This window comes from Thunnus thynnus, chromosome 8, assembly GCF_963924715.1.
Source record: "Thunnus thynnus chromosome 8, fThuThy2.1, whole genome shotgun sequence".
NCBI classification, from domain to species: Eukaryota; Metazoa; Chordata; class Actinopteri; order Scombriformes; family Scombridae; genus Thunnus; species Thunnus thynnus.
Window position 1 is genome coordinate 6,397,015 of NC_089524.1, and position 21,172 is coordinate 6,418,186.

Sequence of the window (21,172 nt, forward strand, 5' to 3'; positions counted from 1 at the left end):
GCTGACAGCTGAAATGCTTTCCAGGTAAAGCTGAGAGCTGAAGTGTGGTACTGTAAAAGGTGGAGGCTGAAATGAATAGTGTCAAACTGATGACAGTATAAACACTTTGAATAAAAAGCTGAAAAAAGTATACAACTTAAACTATGATAATTCAAAAACTGTGAACGATATCAAAAAACTGAATGAAAATTTAGTAGTTCGAAGTCTTATGACTTGTTTAAGGTTGAAATTACATCTGTAGCTGAAAGTATGTAGAAGAAGTAGACATTTAAAGTGGAACAGGTTTGAAGAAGATTTGAAGATTTCTCTCATTCACTGTTAAGACATTTCTGGAAAAAGTTTTATAAAATATTTTAAAAAGTAGAAGAGGTATAAAATAATGCAGCTGAACAGATTCACACCAATAATATATGAGTCAGAGAAACCAAACCAATACTTTTACTTTAATACTGAAATTATATGTATATGTACTTTTACTTTTCCTGTAAATTTAAAATCCTACTTGAGTAGGACTTTTACTTGTAATGGAGTATTTTTACATTGCTGTATTGGTACTTTTACTCAAGTAAAGGATCTGAGTACTTCTTCCACCACTGCTTTAACTTATAGGCTACATTTTGCTGCTGACACTACTGTACTTTTACTTTAGTAACATTTTGAATGCAGGACATTTACTTGTAATTGAGTATTTTTTACATATAAAATCTTTATTTTCCATTTCTGTCCTCAGCACAGTTCCTACTATATTCCATTGTTGTTGTTGTTGTTATTATTATTATTATTATTATCATTATTATTATTATTATTATTATTATTATTATTATTATTATTATACAGTACATTGTATGAACACTCATGTTTAAAAACAATTAAAAACACATTCAGATATTCATCAGTTTTCACTCTGGCTCCCAGGTTGTTTCCTTATTTGTTTACTGGATCAACACTTGCAGGCCAATAAGGTGCACTGAGTGTACTGTCAGGTGTCGGTGTTGAGCTTCTCATGAAGACCTCAACAGTCAGACAGTCATGAGAAAGACAGAGAGAGAGAGATGAGCTCGGTGCAGGAGGTGAACCCCAGGGTGCTGGGCATCAGAGCCCCGACGAGCCTGCAGAGTCTGGCTGCATACATCACAGAGCAGATCACACAGGTGAGTCTCAGGTGTTAAATAATCTAACGTGTCACATTGTTTTTAGGTAACTGTACGAAGGAGCAGAGGACAAAACATTCAATTTGGAGGTCATAAGGAAGTCATTTGGACAAATGTTGCTGTGAGTCTGGAAGCTTTAAAGTATTTTAACAAATAATTTATAACAGCAAACAAATAATCTGAGCAGTTGTCAGCAGTAGTGAAAAAAGTATTTCTTTACATAATCAATCAAGCAAGCCAGCTCTTTTTGCATTGATCTGGTATTTTATGTCTTTGAATCAGAATCAGAAGCAGGTTTATTGCCAAGTAGGTTTGCACACACAAGGAATTTGCCTTGGTGTTGTGGTGCGTAATAATCAAAAAACAGAAGGTACGACTACAACAAAAGACAGGTGATATAAATATATAAATAAAATTTTACAATAAAAAATATAGCAGATATAGTAAAATAGTGAAATAAATGAAATGAACTATTGAGAAGCACTTTGTAGCCTGTTTGAAAAGTGCAATATAAATAAAGTTCTTCTTCTCATTAAAAGTAAAAGTTAAAATACTACACAGCAAAAATACTCAATTTTCCACACAAATATCAAAAGTAAAATTCTTATTATAAAGATCGGCTCCTGTCAGTGATATAATATTATGTTATTATATTATTTAATTATTATTGCTGAAGTATTAATATGTCAGCAACAACATATTTTATAAACCTGATCATATGTTTTGTGTGTAAAGTCATAATCTGACACTTAAATATAGCTATTAAATAAATGTAGTGTAGTAAAAAGTATATTTTCCCCTCTGAAATGCAAGGGTAATACACCTTTAAAGTAAAGTAGAAAGTAGTAGAAAATTGAAGTACTCATGTAAAGTACCTGTACTTCCAAACTGCACTTGAGTAAATGTCCTTTGTTTTACTTAGGAAAGTAATATTGTACTTAATTATTGTTATTGATTGGCTACTTTACTTTGTTGTTTCCATTTTTTGCAACTTCATGGGTACCTCTACTCTAATACATTTCAGAGGAATTACTACACTTTCAAACTGTATATCCCATGGCTACTTCAGTTATACTTCACAGTATTTTAAAAGTTTATTAATATTGTTATTATTGATATTAAAATTGATGACAAAGGTCCATTACATTGTTACAGTTCATAGAAGCTAGCAGGCTAATTTCAGATGTAGATCATTTAAGCATACTTGGCTGCAATCATCAATCCCGGCACTTAATGTTGTTTTTATTAACAATATATAGACCTTGAAATGTGCACGATTTGGCTCCTTTAACAAAGACATGGTTACAGCCTGCTGATGATTGTTTTATGCAGGAAGTTTGCTCTCCTTCACATGACTTTATTAACCAGGATTTAGGAGGAGGTTCAGATTTAGTTTATGAATTACTTTTATGGCTCTTCTTTGCCAAATTGCAGATTTTATTTCAGAGTTTCTCTCACCAACATGTTCACAACCTGTGTTCCTCAGACAGGAAGCTGCTGGCTGCTTCTTTGTCTGCTGTAGATTTAAGATTAGAGAGGATCAGATCTTTGCTGTCAGGGCACCTAAACTAAGACTAAAAAAAAAAAGTTGTACTATGACTATGTTGACTATGTTGTTTTTATGCTTGACATCTTAGAGCTGCAACAGGTAGTTGATTATTTGATCAACAGAAAATGAATCGCCAACAATTTTGATAATTGATTAATCCTTTTGAGTAATTTTGTAAGAAAAAATATTTTTTTAGTGCTCTATGATAGTAAACTAAATATCTTGGGGTTGTGAACTGTTTGTCAGCATTTTTGGACATTTTAAAGACCAAACGACTAATCGATTAACCAAGAAAATAATTGACAGATTAATCAATAATGAAAATATGAGTTAGTTGCAGCCCTATTATATCATATACACCGCACATTTTAGATTTTTGTAGATTCTGTTTTTTGTTGTGTGTAAAGCACTTTGTTTTGCTATACAAATAAACTTTATTATTATTATTATATAAAGTAGTGCATATTTTCCATTCGTCTGTCTTTCACATTTTCTCTTAGTTTTCCTTTAACAAAACTTGTAATATGTTAGATCATAGTTTCTGCTTTCAAATGTTACTTTTTATTTAGTTTTAGTCTTGTTTTCATTGTGGAAAAAAGGTTAACATATCTTTTTTGTCAGTTTTTGTTGATGAAATGAACACTGTTGCTCCAGAATGTTATAGCTATGTAATGTGAAATAAAAGAAGGAAATTGAGTGTTAAAGGATGAAAACATGAAGGATAAAACTATACTGTCAGGTAGGGATGTGCAGAGAGCCCAGTATTTGTATTTGTATCTGTATTTGTTGAGGCAGCAAAATTATTTGTATTTGTATTTGTATTTGAATAAATGGACAGAGGCTTAAAAATCCTGAAATATTTGTATGAAACAAATAAATCGTAAAAAAAACCCCACTATTTGTGCTTTGCCATATTTGTATTCGGGTACACCCCTACAGTCAGGGTTGAAAAATATAACCAAGAAGGGAAGATGAGTTTGTGTCTGAACTGTTTTCTCCTCAGGGAACAAAAAAGTCCTTCAAGAAGGTGATTGACGTCAGTTCAGGTGATTCTCACAGGGCAGGGATGGCGCCCGTCTCATTTGTCCGCCAGGTTGGTGGTTTTATTTTATTTTTTTGTTCTCTCACCTGCCTGTGATCGGTTTGCCAGCTACAAACTGTCTGATATTCACTGTTTGTTCTCTCAGGTGTTGGCAGTGTGTCTTTACCCTGAACTCTTCCGAGTTGAGAGTCTTCCTCTGGATGTCAAGCTGAGGGCGAAGAGGCTTCTGGGGGGCTGCGGTGGAGGGTGTGTGGGTGAGAATAAATAATTATTTAATTTGTACAGATCTGGAAACATCTGGCCCACAATCATTCATAGATGTCTGACATCTCTCCTCTAATGGCTGCTTTTGTCTCTTTGTCGATAACAGGTTCATACTCTGTAACCTCTTGTGGTCTACCACTTGTCCAGCAAAGCGTCGCTGAGTTCATCATGAGGAGAGATGGCGGAGTGAGCTCAAACCCAGAAGAAATCATCTTGTCTGATGGCTCTGAGAGCTCTCTGTCGGTATGAAAGAAATTACAAAAGAAAATATATTTTCTTTACAATTAGAATTACAGAGTTGTTAGTGTGGCTGTAGAATCTTGTTATCCTTTATGTCTCGTTAAACTAAAAAAACACACTTGTGCTGACACCAAAAAATTTCTTTAAAGGACGGGTTCACAATTTTTCAAGCCTGTCTTAAAACAATAGTCAGGAGCCCAAATGAACAGTGATACATGTTTTTCTTGCTGTTGTTATTCCTCCTGTTCATACTGATCATTAGAAGATCCCTTCATAATGCACTTACAATTGAAGTGATGGGGGACAAAATCCACAGTCCTCCTCTTGTGCAAAAATGTATTTAAAAGTTTATCTGAAACTAAACTTCAGAATCAAGTCAAATCAAGTAGATGTCTTTCAACATTACAGTCTTTTTAGTGACAAAGTCCCTCTTTTTGTTACTATGCTTCCACCTGCAGCTCAACAGAGAAACACAAAGAGGGAACTTGATGCTAAAAAGACTGTAAATGTGTCAGATATCCACTTGATATGACTAACTCAAACTGCTGAAGCCTCATATAAGCTTCACATCAACTTTCAAATGCATTTTTGCACTAAATAACTGGACACACTGTGGATTTTGTCCTCCATCACTTACATTGAAAGCCCATTTGAATGATCTTTTAATAGCCAGTATGAACAGGAGGAATGATTACAGCTTTCAGTGTTCATATGGACACCTGATGTTGCTTTAAGACACACTTGTAAACCAGTCCTTTATATAAAAGGAATAAAAGCTCTTGTTGATTGTTGCTTATTGTTTCGTTATTTACTTTTGCATTAAGCTGGTTTTGCACCTGATGGCCAGTGGGGAGGGGGAGACTCAGACAGGTGTGTTGACCCCCATTCCCTGCCCACACACCCTACCCATGTTGTTGGATGAGGCCGGTGTGATGCTGGTACCCTACCAGTTGAGAGAGGACCGGGGCTGGGCTGTGGACCTGGAGGAGCTGCACCGAGCTTTGAAGACAGCCAGGGGGCGCTGCAAACCCAGAGCCATTTACATCAGCAATCCAGGAAACCCCACAGGTAAAGATCATACATCCTACATCGGTCACATCTCCCCTCTTTACTATCTGATACTTACTATTATTTGTCTTTTTAGGTTTTGTGCAAAACAGGAAAACAATAGAAGAAGTGATTCAGTTTGCTGCAGCTGAGAGACTCGTCCTGCTGGCTGATGAGGTGATTACAAACCACACACTGAAACTTTTTCTCTTATCAGTAAGTACCTTTACTCAAGTAGAGGTACTGATGCTTCAGTATTAATAATCTAATGATGTCATATATAATAATATATCACTCAGAGGGACCAAACCACTACTTTTACTGCAATACTTTAAAGTAAAACATCTGAATACTTCTTCCACCACTGATTTTCAGTCCAACATAAGCTCAGTTTCTTCATGTTTTCTTGCATTTTCTACTGCAGGTACACCAGGACAGTGTGTATGGACAGGGCAGTGAGTTTGTTTCCTATAAGAAAGTGCTGTTTGAGATGGGAAAAGAGTACTCAGAGACAGTGGAGCTGGTCTCTTTCCACTCTATATCCAGCGCCTGCATGGGAGAGTGAGTTTCACTGAGCATAATGTCACTTGACTCAAGCTGTAACTTCAAAACTCTGCGTGTTACTTGGTGATTTGACCACATAGACCACAGAGCCTGTTGCTGCCTTCACATGGTGTCTTTATTCCAGGAAGATGAATATACAATATTCTTGGCATTAAGAACAATTTTACCAGATGACTCACACAAAAAACTGATGTTGTTATATATCTTTTTCATGGTAGGAACACAAAAGTAGTTAATGGAAAACAAAATAAATGTACAAAAAAAAAAAAAAAAAAGACTCAAGGTAACTTCAGTGGCATTTTATAATTATCAACATGTGTCACATCTTACAAGCTCTCCCAAACTTTCCATTTACAAAGTTGCATGCATTATTTGACTGTGTGGGCTGTACGTCACTTCCACTGCTCAGATCAGGCCGAGGTATCTGATGTAACATGCTGTACATCCAGTGAAGAAAAGGAAAAGGAGCAGACACATTTAGCTGTATTACTGGTGAGAAAAAAACTGGATTTAAGCCCTCATTTCTTCCCAGGAGAACATTTTATCCCTCTGGCCAGTCTGTAAACATCTGTGATTTCATGAACACACCAAAAGTTCCTGAAGGTCGGCATATGTGACTTAATCACAGAGTTACATATGATGTGCTGAGGTCACAGATGGGGCTAACTTTTTAATATGATGATATAATATACTTAGATAGAAAAGATTCAGTCTTAAAGAGCAACTTGCAGGTTGGTGAACCTAGTGAACTAATAGAAAAAAAGTCTATATATCTATATACACTGCAGTGACATCTTAACTCAGTTTTATAAGGTCATTTTCATTTCTACCTCAAAATGAGATATTGACGTCACATAAGGGAGAGTGGTCAAGATAGGTCCAGTTTAACAATGAGAAATCTGGATCTCAGCACTAGTTTTGATGCTGAGGTTGAAAATATATATATTCATATGAATATGACAAACACATAATTTTGATCCTGCTAGGTGTCCAAATGATCAGAAACAAACAAGGATTAGGATAAATAATGGTCACTGGTGAAAAATTCAGTTATGGTGTGAGAAACAGCGGAGAACAGCACGTAACACTGTGTTGTTTCACCTCACAGTGTTGTAACCGACTCCCTTATGTGACGTAATATGACGCGTTGTTTCAGGCCACTGCTCAAAACGCTCGCTTTTCCATCTGAATTTCTGCCTTTATGTCTCGTTAAGCTAATATAATCATACATTAATACCTCTCACACAATAACTGTCATAATACATAAATAAATTCAGTTAGAAATTCAGCCTGCAAGTTGCTCTTTAAGGTTTATTCAGACTGAATGTGAATTGAATTTTAGTGGCAGCTTGTTTGTATACAAAGTCAATGGAAAGACATGATGTGGTGCCAACAGACATGACATACGCTCTAGACAGCATGAATTAAGGTGAAGATGCAAAGTCCTCAGAGGTGTAAAATAAAATAAAACTTGAGCAAAAGTTTTGCACTTATTAGCGCCATGACTCCACCTTACCAACGTACAAAGACAAGACTAAAAGGGAGAGAGTTGTGAAAACCTTGTTTCCTAAAAATGAAGTTTATATACTATCAATTAGAAACAGCAAATACGCTTGAAAAGAAAGAATTATCCTATTCATGGCTTTGTTCTGGCCAGTGCAGCTCGCTCAACCACCACCGCTGCTCTCTCTCTCTCTCGTTAGCCGGGGAGGAGGGGCCAACTTTGGAAATCCTGCATAGTATACCTTTAACAAAACCAAGCCCAGTGTGAAAGTCCTGGCTTTGTAGTATAAAAATGCACAGCAAATTATATTTCCTCCACAATATATTAGTGGTCTATAAACATAATTATCATAAAACAGGGAAATAACAGAAAGAACTGAACTGGAATTCTTAATATGGTTGTCTCATATTGCTAACTAGCTAACAGCTGCAGCTAACGTACATTTGATACATTGAATGTTTGTGGTAAATAAACATGGATTGTAAAAAATCCATGTTTTTTACAATCCATCTTCATTTTCAGTCTGAACACATTTTCAGCTTAATCAAGGACAAACTGTACAGACTGATATAATATAATAATACTCTGTGGCCCCTCTGTGTTTAGGTGCGGTCTGAGAGGAGGCTATATGGAGATAATTAACATGGACCCAACAGTATTTAAGTATTTAAGAAATCTGCTGGCTTACCTCAGCCCTACAGTTTTACCACAGCTTGTTCTGGAGATCATGGTCAACCCACCCACACCTGGAGATCCTTCCTATAAAACATACACACAGGTAAAAACAACAAAATTAACATTTCATCTGAAAGACAAATACGGTCTCTTACTTTCAACTGTTGTCAGAAACAAAAATGCACATTTCTCAGTAAGTAATTGTTTCTCTATTGTTACCTGCCAAAGAGGTAAAGTTGTTAATCCTGTTTGTTTGTTAATTAGATGGCAGAATATCTCGAAAACTGGTGAACTTTAAATGGTTAATTTTATTTATTTGTCAATTACTAATTATATAGATTGATTCATTTATAGTTTAGATATAGTCTTTGAGGATTTTCACTATTTTTTATGAATTACTACATTCCCAACGCATAAAAAAAATTCTTGCACATTTAATCATTTTCTATTAATATAATATAATATATATTTTGATGCAAATCCTGATTTGGATGTAGATTAGAAATGAACTGAACATTTTCTATAACTAAAAGAAATAATTTAGAAAATTTTATTATATTTTGACAGATGTGGTGGTATAAACAGTTTTTCTTTGTTGGTTTTCCAATGTTAGAATGCTTTAGCATCAGTAACCATCCTATTTCTCTTCTAATCGTTCAAGCTGCATAATATTAAGTCATACACTGCACCTATCTATCTATCTATCTATCTATCTATCTATTTATCTATCTATCTATCTATCTATCTATCTATCTGTAGGAGATTCTTCTCACTCAGACCACTGTGGCACAAAATGCTCAGCGTGCTTGTGAGGTCCTGAATGATCTACCGGGGATGAGCTGCCAGCCAGCGACAGGAGGGATCTTTCTTTATCCTCGTCTTCATGTACCACCGCTGATGATAGAAGAGGCCAAGGTCAGAAAATCTAACACAAACCTTCTTCACTAAGGACGTTTATAGCTGTAGTATTTAATATTTACTGTTAGTTCAGGACCATATTTTCAGTTATGGTCAAAATGTTAATTTCCAGAATCATGATTGTGTCTTTAGTGTTTTCTGATATTCTTAAAGCTTTGTTAAAAGTATTAATATTTGTTAACAGAAGTAAAAGAAGCCTTTATATTTAAATATGTCCATGTTTTCATCAAATTCACCTGTAATTAATTACCCCTATGGTGTAATCATTGACTGAAGCAGAATTAGACCAACGTGTTCTTGTTAATTTTAGTCGTTAGGAGTGGAGGCGGACGTGCTTTACTGTCAGAGGTTCCTGGAAGAGGAAGGTGTTTGTTTGGGAGCAGGCTGTGAGAACGGACAGGAAGATAAGAAGTATCACATCAGGTAAGAAACACAGCTCCGTGTGTTTTACATTGTTCAGGTAACTTTACTGTGTGTGTGTGGTTTTGAAGCGTGGGGACATCCTAGAAAGGGTTGGAAAGTGGGGACATTTTGGAAAGTTAGGAGTTTTTTGGACATTGAGGACACGTTTGGAGTGTGAGGATGCTTTTAGAAAATAAGGACACTTTTAAAAATTGAGGAGCATTTTGGAAAGTGGAGCATTCCTGGAAAGTTTTGGAAAGCAAGGACATTCCTGAAAGAGGAAATTCTGGGAAGTAAGGAATTTTTTAGGACAGTGAGGACACTTTTGGAAAATGTTTTGGACAGTTTTGGAAAATTAGGACATTTTTTAAAGTGAGGTAATATTTAGAAATTGAAGACTTTAGAAAGGACCTTTTTGAAAAAAAAAGAGTGAACATTCAGGATGCTTTTGGAAAACAGGACACGTTTGAAAAGTGAGGAATGCTTTGGAAAGTGAGGACATCCTGAAACGTTTTGGAAAATAAGGACTTTCTTGAAGAGAGGGGACATTTTTGGACATAGAGGATGCTTTTGGAAAAGTAGGACACTTTTGAAAAGTGAGGAATGTTCTGGAAAGTGGGGACATCCTTGAAAGTTTTGGAAAGCAAGGAAATTCTTGGGAAGAGACGACATTTGGAAAGTGTTGTGAAGTGAGCACACATTTGGGAAACTTTTGGGGAGTGAAGAAGACATTTCGTCCGGTCTTCACATGGGCTGTTTGAGGGTTATGATGATATGATTTAGGGCTAGCGAGGTTAGCATTAGCTGAATTTAACTGAAAACACCTGTGTGTGTGTGTGTGTGTGTGTGTGTGTGTGTGTGTGTGTGTGTGTGTGTGCGTGTGTGTGTGTTTGTGTGTGTGTGTGTGCAGAACCCATTGTGTGATATCTGTCAGGCTTTTAAATACTAATTTACACAATGTAATATAATGTTCAGGTGATTTCTTCTGTAAGTACAGGTGTATGTTTGTGCTAACGTTGTAGTTTTTGTGTTTATTTGCACTCTCAGGTTGTGTGTTTTGGCTCCTCCTGTCACCATGGAGGAGGTCTTGGCACGCCTTCGTTCTTTCCACCTGCGCCTGCTGAGCTGATTTCCCTGACAGAAATGTCAAGGACACAGACTTTGGAGAAAAATGAACAAAGCGTGTTTTACGTGGTTTTCTCCTACTGATAGTAAGACTGTCCTTTACTGTGAACCATTTTAATGAACAACTGTTAATAAGGAGAGTAAATAATTATAAATGTTAAACGAACACTTAAAAAAGGGAAAACAATTTTTTAAATCATGCAAAAGTTAAAAAAAATGTCAAAGTATACTTCGGTTTCAAGTAAAAAATGTGTATAATTGTCACAGTTTGAGGATAATGTATTTATTCATTTGTTCACTTGTGTGATTTTAATATTGCACCACTATGATAATTAACTTTTTGTTGGTGTGTCTTAATGTTTAAAGTTAATCATTAGATTGTGTTTTTTATCATGTATATTTTATGAATGTTTCAGGTTAAACTTTTTTTTTTAATTTTAAAATGTAGTACATTAGTTCAGATGAACATGGTTAATTAATTATTATTGAGAGTAATAACTGTATTGAATTGTAATAAACCATCATATCCAGACAAGTACACATAGTACACATGTGCTGATTTGTTCTGGTTCTGGGGGGGTGATGGGGGTCGGGGAGTCGTGTAAGGACGAGTGAAACAGATGGAGCAGGGAACAAAGATTCCCAGGTCAAAGTTTGGACTGTGTGTGTCACAGGTGTGTGTGTGTGTGTGTGTGTGTGTGTGTGTTATTACTTTTGAATTCTGAGAGTACAAAAGCCAGTTGACGCACTCAGACAGACAGTCCACTCTGAGGAAATCATGATGAAAGTAGCCCTGGTCCTGCTGCTTGCTGCCTACGGTGAGTCACACATGGATCATTACAGCAGTTTGAACAGACTCTATAACGGAGGCACAAACTATCTATCAAACTATCTAGCAGGGTTAGATTTAAAGGGAAAGTCTGTCATCGCTTTATATATTTCTTATTATCAAGAACAACAATATATTAGTCCGTCTTTCAATATTTACTGACTTCTCTACCCAGTTTGTGGCCCTCAGCTCAAATCCCATTAGTTCCTACTGAGGAGGTAAAACAATTCACAAATATATATCTTATTTTTTTTTAAAAAGAGTCAATAATTTCCTCAAGCTGTTGAACACTGTAGTTTTAAATGAATGTGACTCATACAAGAGGAAAAAGTGCATTAGTTGGGGACTAGTTCCAGCGGCGGATGAATCCACATTTGGTGCTTTAGCGAGTATTTCTGACAGCAGTTTTAGTTTGAGGGAAAATGAAACAATTCAAGCAAAAAAACAAAAACAAAACAACAACAACAACAAAAGAAAACAGTTGAAAAATACTTGGAAAATGATAATCGTTTGCCAAACTGATCATGAGTGTCATGTAGTGTTCTCTACTCAAACCACTGGGCAAAATCTAAAGGTTATTTTTTAACTGTATTTCTTTTTAACTGTCAGTGAGATGTATCTTTAAAGGCACTTTTGTGAATTTACAGACGTCTACTATCTGCCCAGACTGATAAAATGTTTACATCAATGTTTATTTAAACCAATGTTTAAATCCTATAATGTGCCGGTCACTGCCCTCAGCCTGCCATAGCTAACAAAGCCGAGCGGAGCAGAACAATGTGTAAAAATTTGGGATTTAAACCCGAGTTTCACCTCAAGTAAACATTTTATGAGTTAAAGTATGCAGAAGAAAAGCAACCTAAACATACGGAGAGCTGAGGTCACAATTATTAACCATGTTAAAGTCTGGGAGCGCTGACAGCTGTTAGTATCAGAGCCTTTAACCTCCAGTTGTTTCTTTGACTCAGCTCACGGGTGCGGTACACCCACCTACGAGCCCTCTGTGAGCCGTGTTGTGAACGGAGTCGACGCTCGGCCCTACAGCTGGCCCTGGCAGGTGAGTTCATATCAATCAGGGTTTCTTTTCTTTCTTTTTTTATTCGTGCAACATGATATAATAGTATATAAAGTATTTGGGAGGGTGTGTGAGCATGTATGTATATGTAGGGTTGTGCACTGTCAGAGGAAGGGAGTGTTTTGGGGAAAATAAATGAATAATAATGATAATAATATGTAAACAAACACTCAAATAAACAAGAAAAGAGGAAAAAAGGGTGGAAAAAATGCAATAAGAATGAAAAATCAAGAGGTATAGACAATTTTTATCAAAGTTGTTACAATTATTAAGTAAGTTTTGTGAGCAGGGAGAAAATACTACTAATAATAATCTTCTTTTTCTTTTAATTGCCTTCTTTTTTTGTTTTGCTTCATTTAAAATAATATATTTCCATTTTTCCCTCCTTCTCAGTTTTTGGGATATGAAGATTGAATGACTCACTGTTCATGTTCATGTCTTTTCACAGATCTCTCTGCAGTATCTCAGCGGCTCCACGTACCGACACACCTGCGGAGGAACTCTGCTCGCTCCCAACTGGATCATGACTGCCGGACACTGCATCAGGTGAAACACAGTTTTTACTCTCATTCTCTGCTTGTTTGATCTCATGGGGTGAAATGGAACTATTATCTAAAGTGTGTATGTGTGTGTGTGTGTGTGTGTGTGTGTGTGTGTGTGTGTGTGTGTCAGTCCTCGTACCTACCGTGTGGTGCTGGGGGAGTATGACCTCACCACAGAGGAGAGCTTTGAGCAGATCAGAAGTGTGGAGAAGATTGTGGTTCACCCCAACTGGAATGACAACTGCTTGTCTTGTGGGTAAGTATTAAAACTCCTGCACAGCCATAGTACACTCATACAGATGCTTTCAGATTATTTTTTAAATTTAAAAAAATGACTATAACCTACAATTTGAATCATGCACGGAATAAGTGCATAGAATATAGAGGAAACAGTTTTATGCTAGGAAAGTGACATTTCACAGCTCAGGACTGGCAGAGGGACTTGACAACAAGCTAAAAACATGCACCTGTGATATAGTATCAACATATGTGTTGGTTTATTAATGAAAAATTGAGTTTGGTGGCCTCACGTAATTTTCTGCAAGCTTAAACGTAAACAACAGTCTAATATCACATAAAATGACTTCATATGAAGAGTGAATGTGGCGTATTTTCCCTCTTCTCTCCAGGAAATAATCTTAGTTGTGGGAAAAGGTTTTTGAGTGTGTGATTATATTTGTTAAAACACTTTATAATTATTTCTTTCCCGGGATGTTTTTTCTTCATATCCTCTCTGATACATCTATGATTTTCTCCACGTTCAGTAATGACGTCGCCATGATCAAGCTGTCCTCACCTGTCACTCTGAACGACAAGGTGCAGCCCGCCTGTATGCCACAGAGCGGAGATATCGTTCCTCACGATGACCCCTGCTACATCACCGGCTGGGGTCGAATCTACAGTAAGTGTTTGTAATGTAACAACACATTTATTCTGATCCAAACATGTACCTGTGACTGCACTGATCCAATAAAAACATGACAGGAAATGTCAGAAATATCAGATTTGGGTTCTGATTTATTGGAATATTTTGAAGTTTTGGAAAATATGGGAGTTAGATGAGAGGATTGATACCACGCTCATGTTACTTCACATCAATGTCCCTTCTGCAGGCGGTGGTCCCATTGCGTCTAAGCTCCAGCAGGCTCTCCTTCCTGTGGTCGGCCACAGCTTCTGCACCAGAAGTGACTGGTGGGGGAACTCTGTGAAACAGACCATGATCTGTGCTGGTGGTGACATCCGCTCTGGCTGCCACGTAAGCATGACTGTCTTCATCTGGTCAGCAAAACAAAGAGATATCTGCATATTCATTACGTAATTGTTGGTTTCACCTACCTGCATGTCTGTCTGTCTCTGCAGGGGGATTCAGGTGGCCCTCTGAACTGCAAGGGGAGTGATGGCAGATGGTACGTGCAGGGGGTGACCAGCTTTGTCTCCAGCCTGGGATGCAACACCCTCAAGAAACCGACGGTGTTCACTCGCACTTCCTCCTTCACTCAGTGGATCAGTGACGTGAGTCGCCTTTCCTTCCCATACACTACATAGTCAAAAGGACACTTGAACATTTCTTTCCAAAACCACAGGCTTTGAAGGACGAGTTCACAATTTTTCAAGTCTGTCCTAAAACAACAGTCAGGTGCCCAGATAAAGATTGACACATGTTTCTTGCAGTAGTAATTCCTTCCTGTTCATAGTGACCATGAAGAGATCCCTTTATAATGCACTTTCAATGTAAGTGCTGGGAGACAAAATCCACAGATGTGTATTTAAAAGTTTATTTGAAAATAATATGAGACTTCAGCTGTCCAAATGAGTCAAATCAAGTAGATATCTTTTTCAACGTTACAGTCTTTTTAGTGCCAAAGTTCCTCTTTTTGTTACTATTCATCCACCGCAGCTCAACAGGGAAACACTGTCTGAGGAAACACAAAGAGGGAATTTTATGCTAAAAAGACTGTAAATGTGGCAGATATCCACTTGATATGACTAACTCAGACTGCTGAAGCTTCATATTATCTTCAGATAGACTTATAAAATCTTTTTGCTCAAAACTAGAACTGTAGATTTTGGCTCCCATCACTTACATTGTAAACACATTTGGAGGAGATCTTCTAATGGTCAGTATGTACAGGAGGAATGATTACAGCGAAACCTGTTTCAATGTTCATATGGGCACCTGACTGTTGTTTTAAGACAGACTTAACATTTTGAACCTACCTTTCATCTATTGCTATGACAGCTTTTACTCTTCTGGGAAGATTTTCCACCAGATTTTGGAATGTGGCCATAAGGGCATTATTGAGGTCTAGTACTGATATTGGGTGATGGGGTCTGGCTTAATGGGGTTGGATGGGGTTGAGGTCAGGAGTCTGTGCAGATTAGTGAAGTTCTTCCACACCAAACTGGGCAAACCATTTCTTTATGGAGCTGACTGTGCATGGGGGCATTGTCATGTTGAAACAGGAAAGAGACAAAAACTGTTGCCACAAAGTTGGAAGATCACTATTTCTTGGCTAATAGGATTTTGGTCTAGAATATTAATATCAAGATAAAAATATTAAGATCTCCCTTCATTCAGGTGTCCTGGTGCAACCCTGTCTCCTAGAAATCATGCACATATGACTACATTGAAACAGTTTAGGTTTTGCATATAGGATGAATTAGGTTTTCTGCCAGCATAAAAATAAAAAATGTCAATTTACAAATTTTGCAAGTTCCAAAAATGTTGATACAATATCAGTAAAAATGTTCAGTGACAATGTATTTCATTTTTTCCAGCCAAAAGATTGATCTTGCAGTTCAATATCTGCTGGTAGTAACATCAGCATTACTAAACTTTTTATGGTTAAGGTTAGAGAAAGATCACGATCTTTGTTTAATACAGAAAAATATCCAAAGTGACTTGAAGAACAATGTATTTATTTAACCTAAACCACAGTCTTTCACTAAATTTGACCATATTGCTTTTGTTGCCTAAAAGTTAAGTGAGATATTTAAATATAGTGCTTCATTTGCTCAAAACCCCTCCCCCCAAAGAAATTAAAAAAAAAAAAGTTGCCTTTGAACATAATTTGGGCAGTGATTACAGTACATTTGATAACTTAATTGGGGAAACCAATTAGTAGTATATAAACAACCCCCTAACCCTAACCCCTATCCCTACCCCTACCCCCCTAACCCTAACCCTAACCCTAATTCCCTAACCCTAACCCCCTAACCCTAACCCTAACCCCCTAACCCTAACCCCTACCCCTAACCCCCTTACCTTAACCCCTACCCTAACCCTAACCCCTACCCCTAACCCCCTAACCCTAACCTTAACCCCCTAACCCTAACCCCTAACCCTAACCCCCTAACCCTAACCCCTAACCCTAACCCCCAACCCCTAACCCCTAACTCTAACCCCCTAATCCTAACCCTAACTCCCTAACCCAAACCCTATCCCATATGAGCAAAATGCCAAAAAATAATCTGAAAACAACAACAACAAACAAACAAAAAAATCCCTTAATTGGAAATATGGAGCCCAAACCATGAAAAATGTAACACTGGTTACATGACACCAGTGGCCTGTGAAAGAAATCTGTAATTGAATGATTGTTTGCTGAGTGTATCTGGATAATCAGCATATGTTGATTTTTATCTTTCAGACTATGCTGCAGTACTGAAGACCTGGAGCCTTTTAAATATCAATAAATTCATTTAATCAAGTGCAGAGTGTCCCAGTTGTCTTTCAATTTCATCTTTATAGTGTAAGCTATATCCATACTACACACTGATTCTACACAGGATTTAAATATATTCAGTAGTGTGTTCATACTGGAAAAGTGACAAAGTGAAGTGTATTTACAACAGTCAGCGTTCAGACTAATAAACACCTGTTTTTCTGAAGGTGTCTGAAGTGTTCCTGGAGCTGATTCACTATCATGCACAATTACTTTACATTTTTTCCTGTTATTACATTTTCAGAAAAAGTTTTTTCTGTCTGTTTGTGAAGTTTAATTGACCGTGGCTTTTCAAAGTTGCTGTTTGATTTCATAATTTTCTTTTAATATAAAACAGATTTCTTGTATGCTAACTGCAAAAAACATAGAACAAAAATAAAACAGTATACTAGATTATAGATTATTACACAGCAAATACTGTACACAAAACTTAAAGGATGGGTTCACTTTTTTCAGATCTGTCTTGAAACATCAATCAGGAGCCCAGATGAATATTGCAATAGTTTTTTCTTGCTATAATCATTCCTCCTGTTCTTATTGACCATTAGAAGATCCCTTCATAATGCAAATACAATGTAAAATCCACAAGCCTCCCTCTGTGCAAAAAAGCATTTAAAAGTTTATCTGAAGCTAATATGAAGCTTCAGCATCCAAATGAGTCAAATCAAGTAGATATCTTTCAACGTTACAGTCTTTTTAGTGCTAAAGTTCCTTTTTTTGTTACTATACTTCTACCGCAGCTCAACAGGAAAATACATTTTTCATTTTTGCACTAAATGACTGTGGACACACTGTGGATTTTAGCCCCCATCACTTACATTGAAAGCACATTTGAAGGGGATATTTTAATAGCCAGTATGAACAGGAGGAATGATTACAGCGAGGAAAAACCTCTTTCACTGTTCATATGAGCACCTGACTGACCTGACTTGAATTGTGAACCTGTCCTTTAACTCTGTGTAACATAAAAACTGAACATGGTGTATTTTCAGCAGGTGACCACATGGTGTCAGTGTTGACTCGTGCAATCGATGGGCAGATGTGATTGTAGGCGGCTGGTTGATTCTGCTGATGAGAGAAGACGAGGCTAACATATAAAAAGAAAAAAACATCAAAAGCATTAATTAATTAATTCATTCATTCATGAAAATCAGTCAAATAAAGCTGCACATCCATTCAATATATAAAAGTGTCCTAAACAAGACATGATATACTGTAAGATGTCAAACAATGACAGTGACTGAACCAGTTAATCCTCATTTCATTAAGTCTGGCACATAGATCGATACAGAGATATCCAGCAAAATAAATAAATAGCAGGGAGAGCTGGCTTTGTTTCCTTCTGTGGGGAGGGGAAGGGGGGGGGTGGTCCTCCAGCATTTTGCCACCTGGAGTTCAGCCCAGCGAGTGAATAAGTGAGCTTCAGATCACAGGCCTTTGGCTGGCTGCTCATTACTGAACGATGGATTAAATCCTTGGCTGTAAATAATGTGATAACTGCTGTGCATGGCTCAGCATTACTCACAGGAACTGCCGGCCATCTTTTTCTTTTTTTTTTGTTGTTGTTGCTTCATTTCTCTCTCTTTATCACTCAAACGCTCTCTCTCTCTCTCTCTCTCTCTCTCTCTATCCTGTCACACAATGAGTGGAGTTCAATTTTGCACATGCTATGTAATTATTCCACCCCAGTTGCTCCAGGGAGAGAGAGAGCGAGCAGCGAGAGGGCTCATTCCTCAAAAGCAAAAAGCCCCACAATCCCCTCCCCCCTCCCCCGTCTCCAGCCAGCCTCCACCGCCGTTCAGCTCGGGGGTGCTCCGCTGCAGGAGGCAGAAGGGAAACCACAGCATCATTTGCAAGGCTCCACAGAAACGCAGAATCAGCAGCTTCACAGGAGGAGAAAAAAACAAGGCAGGACATGAACACGCATAATGTCCAGCTACAGTCCACACACAGAGCCCACAGATACATGGAAAGAGGGAAATTAAATATATATAAAAAGATTTGATACATGCTGTCTTTTTGCTTGTTTTTGTCTTGAGTGCACTATATGAGTGGAATTTTACATTTGCACATACATAAACTATTACATAATCATCATCTTTTGCAACCAAAGTGTATAGGCTGAAAAAGAACACTAGTAGAAATAATCAAAAGCCTGAAAGGTGCTAGAAACAGGGCTGTACTCAGGATTTAAGAAATACTGAGGTCATAAATCCCCCTAACTCCACTTTTCCTCACCAGATGCTAAAAGCAAAGTCTCACTCGCATGTATTTGACTGCTTCCCTCTTGTTTATGAAGTACATACATAAAGCTCCGGGATCTGTGTGAATTTTTTTGCTCCAGTTGAAACATTTTTAACTCACTCTGATGCATCTTTGTGTCAATCTGCAGGCCAATTCACGTCTCATTGTGTCTTTAAATTGACTTTACATACAATGGCGCCGCATATGAAATTCCCTTCATGTTCTATCTGAGCACACAGTAACTTTTTTATTGTGGGTTTTTTTTTTCTTTGACTTCTTTGGTAAGTTTTGGGAAATTGCAGACCTGTAAAAATATTTTTCCAACACAATTAAAACTGTAATATGTTGGGAAAATACTCAATCCTTTACTTATTTTGTGGTAAAATTACACAACTTTTAAAAATACTAGTGTAAAAATAAAAACTGGAATCAGCCCTAAAAAACACACATCTGTGAGTTTTTAACTGTAGAATGTGAACTTTCTCAAAGTTTGCCCCAAAATACCTGCAAAAATACTGAGTACATTGTCTCAATTTACTAAAACATAGCCCTCAGTGCTAAGAAAAAAACCTTCTTGTACACAAAAAACAGTCCATTATTTGAAAAATAGACACAGACGCAAAACGTCACACACACTGTGTTTCTTAAAGCTGAAATCTGCAACTTCTTTATCATCTTTAAGTTAAAATATTGAGCTTGTTTGTCATCTGCATGGTGGTTAGATGTTGACGGGCTGTTTATGTGCTGCTGTAGCTTCATTACTTTACATTCTTTTGCCAATAAATTCTTTTCATTCCAGAGCCATATTTACTAGGGATGTGCAGAGGGACCAGTATTTGTATTTGTATCTGTATTTGTTGAGGCAGCAAAATTATTTGTATTTGTATTTGAATAAAAGTGGAACGAGGCTTGATGAAGATGAAAATTAAAGTGATGTCCAAATTAAGAAATATGCGTTATGTAGCAGGTGGATGTGACTCCCCTCCCACTATTTGTGCTTTGCCAAATAATGTATTTGTATTTGGGCACACCCCTAATATATACATAATATTCATGTTTATGTTGTATTCAGCCTGATGAATCCAGTATTCCTCCTTTTGTGGATGCATAACTTTCCATGCAGACCTTAATTTGTACTGTTGCGCTTAGAATTAGTTTCCTTATCCTTTTGAGTCCTAATTACTGCAATAACCTTCAAAGGAAATGTGTCTTAAAGTTCTCGTTTGTGCCAGTGTTGCTTTGTAGCTGAGCCATCATTTGGATGACACTTTGCATTTTTTCTTGTGCGCTTTCTCTGGTTTCTCAAATGCAATTAGACAGTCATGTTAATCCAATCCCCACCACGTATTGTCTGTCTGTTTGTTTGGCCATCTGCCTGCTGACCTGCCTGCCTGCCTGGATTTCCACTGCAGACATGATGGCAGTAACACACACATACGCACAGCAGATCTGATGCGCCCCACTGTAAACCCGATGTACAAACAGGAGGTGACATACGAACACAAGACATCGCCGGGGACTGAATCTGCCGTTAATGAGGAGGTGCGTTCCCCCTCGTAAGAAGTTCGGCAACAGGAGCTCACGAGCTGTTGTGATGCTCACCATGGCGACAGGACAGGCTGCTTGTTTTCATTCTCCGTATCTTTCTATTCTCCTCTCCACATCTCGTCTTTATTTATATCTGTTGATCTGGTTTTACCTCCCTCTGTCATTCTTTTAGAGTTTTGATACAGAAACACTTTCCTCACAGGTTGTATGTGTCTATAAGTTACAACCAGATTACAACCACAAGGTGATTATTCCCTCTCAGGCTGTTTTAATTTACTTTTACTAACTAGAGGCCTAAAGAATTTAAATGATCCAGTAATAAGACAACAATTAAGTAAAAGATGGTATGAAAAATATACACAACCAATTTCTGTTCAACCATCTTGTGACTCTTACATCATGGGGAGACTGTGCTCTAAAGAACATTTACTGTTTCTCAAATACCTGAAACAATCTATGTTTTCATATATTTTATGAGGATCTCTAGCACGCAGCTGTGTGAATTATGACGGTCAGGAGCAAAGACAGAAGTAGCATAATGTTATTAATGAATTTCTATAAAATGTCATGTTATTGATCCTCCTTCCCTTCCAGATGAGGCGAAATTCATCTTCAGTGAGCGACAGTGTTTTTGCCACTTCCAGTTTATCAGGTCTTTTTGTAGCGTTTATCCTTTTGTATGTGTTTTTATTTGTTGGTATATGTTCTGAAGTACATCACTCTTAATG

General features: G+C 37.3%; 2 protein-coding genes across 2 annotated transcripts; both read left to right on the plus strand.

Annotated features, from left to right (window-relative positions):
* The first annotated feature begins 1,006 nt into the window (after positions 1 to 1,006).
* LOC137187398 (alanine aminotransferase 2-like) lies at positions 1,007 to 10,643 on the plus strand. Its single transcript, XM_067596252.1, has 11 exons — positions 1,007 to 1,151; positions 3,704 to 3,793; positions 3,888 to 3,996; positions 4,113 to 4,249; positions 5,071 to 5,314; positions 5,391 to 5,470; positions 5,718 to 5,854; positions 7,968 to 8,139; positions 8,796 to 8,951; positions 9,265 to 9,377; positions 10,404 to 10,643. The coding sequence occupies exons 1-11, from the start codon at positions 1,053 to 1,055 to the stop codon at positions 10,483 to 10,485; spliced, it is 1,419 nt and encodes a 472-aa protein (XP_067452353.1). The 5' UTR covers positions 1,007 to 1,052; the 3' UTR covers positions 10,486 to 10,643.
* A 552-nt stretch (positions 10,644 to 11,195) lies between these two features.
* Positions 11,196 to 16,640, plus strand: LOC137187399 (proproteinase E-like). The gene is made up of 8 exons (XM_067596254.1): positions 11,196 to 11,299; positions 12,279 to 12,367; positions 12,834 to 12,931; positions 13,058 to 13,183; positions 13,692 to 13,828; positions 14,040 to 14,182; positions 14,287 to 14,439; positions 16,578 to 16,640. Exons 1-8 carry the CDS (start codon positions 11,260 to 11,262, stop codon positions 16,593 to 16,595), a joined length of 804 nt encoding a protein of 267 aa, XP_067452355.1. The 5' UTR covers positions 11,196 to 11,259; the 3' UTR covers positions 16,596 to 16,640.
* Positions 16,641 to 21,172: the final 4,532 nt, after the last annotated feature.

Excerpts from the sequence above, each read along its gene's own strand:
- LOC137187398 (XM_067596252.1), top strand. The coding sequence starts at position 1,053 with ATGAGCTCGGTGCAGGAGGTGAACCCCAGGGTGCTGGGCATCAGAGCC. Across the intron at positions 5,315-5,390 it reads CAATCCAGGAAACCCCACAG|GTTTTGTGCAAAACAGGAAA; the intron begins GTAAAGATCATA and ends TTGTCTTTTTAG. Across the intron at positions 8,952-9,264 it reads TGATGATAGAAGAGGCCAAG|TCGTTAGGAGTGGAGGCGGA; the intron begins GTCAGAAAATCT and ends TGTTAATTTTAG.
- LOC137187399 (XM_067596254.1), top strand. The coding sequence starts at position 11,260 with ATGATGAAAGTAGCCCTGGTCCTGCTGCTTGCTGCCTACG. Across the intron at positions 12,932-13,057 it reads ACTGCCGGACACTGCATCAG|TCCTCGTACCTACCGTGTGG; the intron begins GTGAAACACAGT and ends TGTGTGTGTCAG. Across the intron at positions 14,183-14,286 it reads ACATCCGCTCTGGCTGCCAC|GGGGATTCAGGTGGCCCTCT; the intron begins GTAAGCATGACT and ends CTGTCTCTGCAG.